General features: G+C 35.6%; 1 protein-coding gene across 4 annotated transcripts in view; it reads right to left on the reverse strand.

The window, feature by feature from the left end:
- TSG101 (tumor susceptibility gene 101) overlaps positions 1-5,000 on the reverse strand; it is a 23,811-nt gene that overhangs the window by 16,573 nt on the left and 2,238 nt on the right. Inside the window, exons 2-4 of one of the 4 annotated variants that reach the window (XM_086536516.1) lie at positions 2,249-2,333; positions 1,296-1,361; positions 542-607 (exon numbers count right to left, since the gene is read on the reverse strand). In XM_086536516.1, coding sequence (XP_086392642.1) covers positions 542-607; positions 1,296-1,361; positions 2,249-2,333 — 217 coding nt within the window. The remainder of the gene's footprint in view (positions 1-541; positions 608-1,295; positions 1,362-2,248; positions 2,334-5,000) is intronic. The other 3 variants (XM_086536517.1, XM_086536518.1, XM_086536519.1) reach the window with 3 other exon arrangements.

Below are 5,000 nucleotides of genomic sequence, written 5' to 3' on the forward strand. Positions count from 1 at the left end.
TATATATATATATATATCTTTCACTTTTTTATTACATTCACCCTATCTTGTATTTTGGTTTCACATTAGCCTACCATAGTATTGAAGCCTGTTATCTTCCCAGGCCCAATGGGCTGCCATTGATAAGGAAAAGAAAGGAAAAAATATCTCCAACCATAAATAACATGCATAGAACTTGTGCTGAAAGCCTATTGAAATGAAAGGTGCAGTGTGATTCAAAAGCATATATAAATGGTCTACAGAAGAGGAGTTAGTGATACAGGAGTGCAGTGGCAACATGTGGAGTGGTGAGGGAGGGAACCATGCAATTCTTGGTATCTTTATATTCATCGTCTTGATAACTAAAACACCCACAGCTGGTGCACAGACCACTAATTGCATTTTGACTGCTCTCAGCTCTCACATAAACTGATGTTTCAAGTATAGCTAGCTGGTAGTCACAAGAACCTATGTTGCTTCTCCGAAAACATGTATGTTCAAAACTGGAAATGTATACATTGCTTGCCTCATGTTAAGTAAGTAGCCACACCCCACACCATACCTTTATATGTAACAGGTATCGTGCCTTCAAGACACAGTAAGTAGCGTGAAGTGCCACTGCGGAATACTTGCAAAGAAAAAGAAAAAATACAGTGAGGGTTGAGTCAGCATTGACAGGACACACAATGCTTTGTTCATTGGGAATTGAATACTAACACTCCTGTCATTGCAAGTGGGCCATACAGGACAATTCTCTTTATGAACCACAGGGTTTTGCAAATGACAAGAACTTTAGCATTCTTTCTCCAAACAGAACTCTGCCAAATACAGAAAGTGCTGGATGTTTTTGAGCTATTTTTAGTATTTGGTTTATCTTTTATCAAATACTATTCTTTTACATTTCTTTTATCTAAACATCCAGAACTTTTACTAAAAAAAAAGAAAAAAAAAAATCATCATCTGAAGGAACCACACATAGACACGGTGCAACATCTAGTACTAACAACTTTGACTGGAATTATCATGTGTTTCCTTTAAATGATGTTTAGAGAACCACTTACACAATGACATCCATCATGTGGCTTTGAGAGGTTTGGAGATGTCCTAGTGATCAGAATGTGTCTATATATATATAAAAAACAATAATAATAAAAGGAGAAAATACAAATAACAAAAAACAAGGACAAAAAAAAGTCTGGGAAAACAACAAACTATTCAAGGTAAATCAACATTTGTCTTTTGCATCCAACAGGTAGTCCACTGCCAAACCTCAAGCCAATGTGACAGTGAATGCCATGGCTAATGCACCGTCTCACCTTTGTATCGGACAGGAATCGTCCCATCTAGGTTCAACAACTCTTGGTCGCTGCCATCATTAAAAACTAAAAAATAGAGGTAAAAATGGATAACATCTATTTTTCCAATTCTCTGAATGAGCTTAATGAATGAAATTATAAGAGTACTTAAACGAATTAAGGTACTGATGATTGGTTAACATCTAAAAGAATAATTCAAGCAAACAACAAAAGATTAATGAAGATTCAAATTTATGGAAATATATATCATTAGATAGACATATTCATATATATTTCTTACTATCTTAAGCAAATAATACGATCTAGTAACAATAAACAATATTCAATTAAAATCAAGTCTTTATATTTAATAATACCAAAGAAAATTAAATCTAAATAAAGAGTAAAGGGTAATTAGTTATCATCTGTATGAGCCAAGGTCATATTTTAAAAACTAAATTTCTATAATCAAATGGGGGAATTAAATTTACATAAATCTTTCAGAGTAAACCTTGAAATTATACTTAAAAAAATAGAAATCTGCATAATGACATAGATATAAAGAGGCATCAAAATAAAAATTCATTCAAAAGTTCCATATAATCAAAAATTGTAATCATTTTATGTATGGAAACTTAAAGAAATCATGAAAAGAGAAACATTACCTCCTCATATTAACTGCAGTCCTACAAAGCTGGAAAAAAAATCTTACCTATTTTCTTATCCACTGACATATATCACATATGCTGCATGTGACAAAATTCTTCCTATGACCTTCAAATCAGAAATACATCTCTTTTCTTTGACATTCTTTTATCATATATATAAATATACACTCAAAATATAAATGGTCAATGAAAGTGCTTGTTTACATTACATTTGATATGTATTTTTAAGAATGACAATCACTTCTATCATATTGGTTTGTACAGATTTAAATATAAATATAAGATATAGAGTAATTATGCACTTACCAAATTTATCTAACTTTGGTCCAAGCCCACGATAATGTTGGAGCGCTGTCAAAACATCTCGTTTCGTCTTCTCCACATTCACATACTGAAAAATATTGATAAATTTCATAATTTATCAGGTAATGCAAAAAATATTCTTTATAAAATACATTCAGTCAATTTTTGGGAGCGCACATCAATACCCACAAATTATCAGTAAATGAAATTAATATATATTGATTCTGACACAAATGACAATGTGTAAATGTCAAAAACTGCACAAATAACTAACCCTAAATCATATTATATTTCAACCAGAAAAAAACAAATTCATCCTTTATCCTGCTTGAGTTTTGCATACCCAAATACTTTTAGTATTCAAATCAAATCAAAGTGGTGTGGATGCTATCTAGTAGATCTCCCTTACCATCTCACACCCATCCACGCACGCATGCAAGCACACTAGCAATAGCAATCGTACACACATTCACACACACACGCACGCACGCACGCACGCACGCACGCACGCACACACACACACACACACACACACACACACACGGTCACTCATACACTCTCTAAAAATCAGTGCAAAGTGCCCCCTACAAAATGAAATTAAATGAAATTAATATATATTGATTCTGACACAAATGACAATGTGTAAATGTCAAAAACTGCACAAATAACTAATCCTAAATCATATTATATTTCAACCAGAAAAAAACAAATTCATCCTTTATCCTGCTTGAGTTTTGCATACCCAAATACTTTTAGTATTCAAATCAAATCAAAGTGGTGTGGATGCTATCTAGTAGATCTCCCTTACCATCTCACACCCATCCACGCACGCATGCAAGCACACTAGCAATAGCAATCGTACACACATTCACACACACACACACACACACACACGGTCACTCATACACTCTCTAAAAATCAGTGCAAAGTGCCCCCTAAAGTAATTACCAGTTAAACTCCTTAACCCACTGACTCTGGGGTACATAGACATGCTCTTTCCCCCATTTATGAATGTGCTATCAAATGTGGCTGCGAAAAATATCTTTCTTAACTTTGGTGACTACTTCAAGTTACTAGCCAGATAGGTTCTGCATTACACTGGTGATTTTAACTATATTCATGAATGCCAACCATATAGTAAAATGAAAAAAAGAAAAAACTAATTTTTAATTATAATTGAAAACACATGTATGATTTAGAGTCTAACTTCTATTTTAATAATCAGTAGACTATAGCCTCTGCTCTTGACGGTTTTAGAGTCGCCAACTTCGTCCAAGCCACCGCGATAGACCAAAAGTCTCCTGGACTCCAAAATCAGAGATAAAGCTCATCCTGATATCGCAACATTTAGACTGGCACAGATAAGTGGTTAGAAAACTATCGTGTGCCTGTGTCTTGACCATACCGTCCTAATAACCCATTCTATCTAATTAACCCATCCACAACGGGGGCACTCTAGCCTTGAATGTCACAATGCCGGGGCGTTCCAATTATTAGGCCTAAATCAATTGAATGGCTGGCACAATACTGTGCCGCCTGGCCACTGGGCTTTTGAATGAGCGGTACAGTACTGTACCACCCGTCCAGAGAGGGTTAACAGCTACACTGCATAAACAAAGTAAAATGAACAGATTAACCCACTGCGTACGGGTGTCATGACATACATGATGTAGGAGCTTTGGCCTGACGACGGGCGTCCTGACGTACATGACATTCTGGGATAATGGATCACTGTGCTATTTTATTTTGCTATGAAAAAGGAATGAGTGATGATGGCTACTACAGTCATAATTACTATAATTACCGTAATACTGTGCTAGCTTAACGTCCAAAACCTAGATGGCACCACTTTTTCCTAGCACCAGCAGGAGAGAGAGCCTTGAATGGCACCCATCCACAGTCTCTAGCAAGCACTATCTTTATAGAGCGATGACACACACTAAGTTCACGAACTCTTGCTCAAAAGTACCGCCGATGAAGGATGTGCAGTCAGAACGGGAAGAGGAAGGTGACTCAATCCATACCCAGTGTCTAAAATGTACTCCTGTGCTTATATGGATGCCTTTCACTATGGCACTCACAGTCACAAGCACAGGATTCATTCCTCTTCCCTACCTCTTCTTGTTATCTTTATTGTAGGTGGTTATATGTTTCGTATTCGTTCATGACAGCACAAAAATACGAAAAAAATATAGTTGCCTTTTGTCCTCCCATAAAACAGCAATACTTCTATCACACTAAGTATAAAGAAAATAATGAGCTAATATGGATAATATACTACAATTTTAGTGTACTGCAGCACTGGTAGAGCCTGTCATATGGCACATATAAGTCTCTAAACTCAATAAAACACACAAAAAAACAAAACACAAAAAACGCTCTAGTTTTTCAATGAATGACTGAAAGAGAGTGGGAATATTCAAATTATAATGCTTCAAGCAGTCTCTCTTTAAAATAAAACTTATCCTGGAGGCTGGGCAAGCAAATTTATCCCCGTCTGCAATGGGTTAATGATGATTATTCAACTTTGTGTTGTGCTACTTAGTCACGTTTCTTTATTGTTATGAATGTCCATAAGACTTTGGAAGGTTAATGCTTCACATACAAATCATGTTGTATGACTCTCCCATACTGTCTAAAGCATCTTGAGAAGTAGAGTTTAAACCACAATCCGTTAAACCCTCTTTTGATGCTCATTGTCAGATCGATAACTCAGTTGTCATGTATGTCTTGACATCTGATGGTTACCTGATAA

The sequence above is a fragment of the Penaeus japonicus genome, unplaced genomic scaffold (genome assembly GCF_977035675.1).
Source record: "Penaeus japonicus unplaced genomic scaffold, GWHDUDI00000001_assembly GWHDUDI00000004, whole genome shotgun sequence".
Lineage (NCBI taxonomy): Eukaryota > Metazoa > Arthropoda > Malacostraca > Decapoda > Penaeidae > Penaeus > Penaeus japonicus.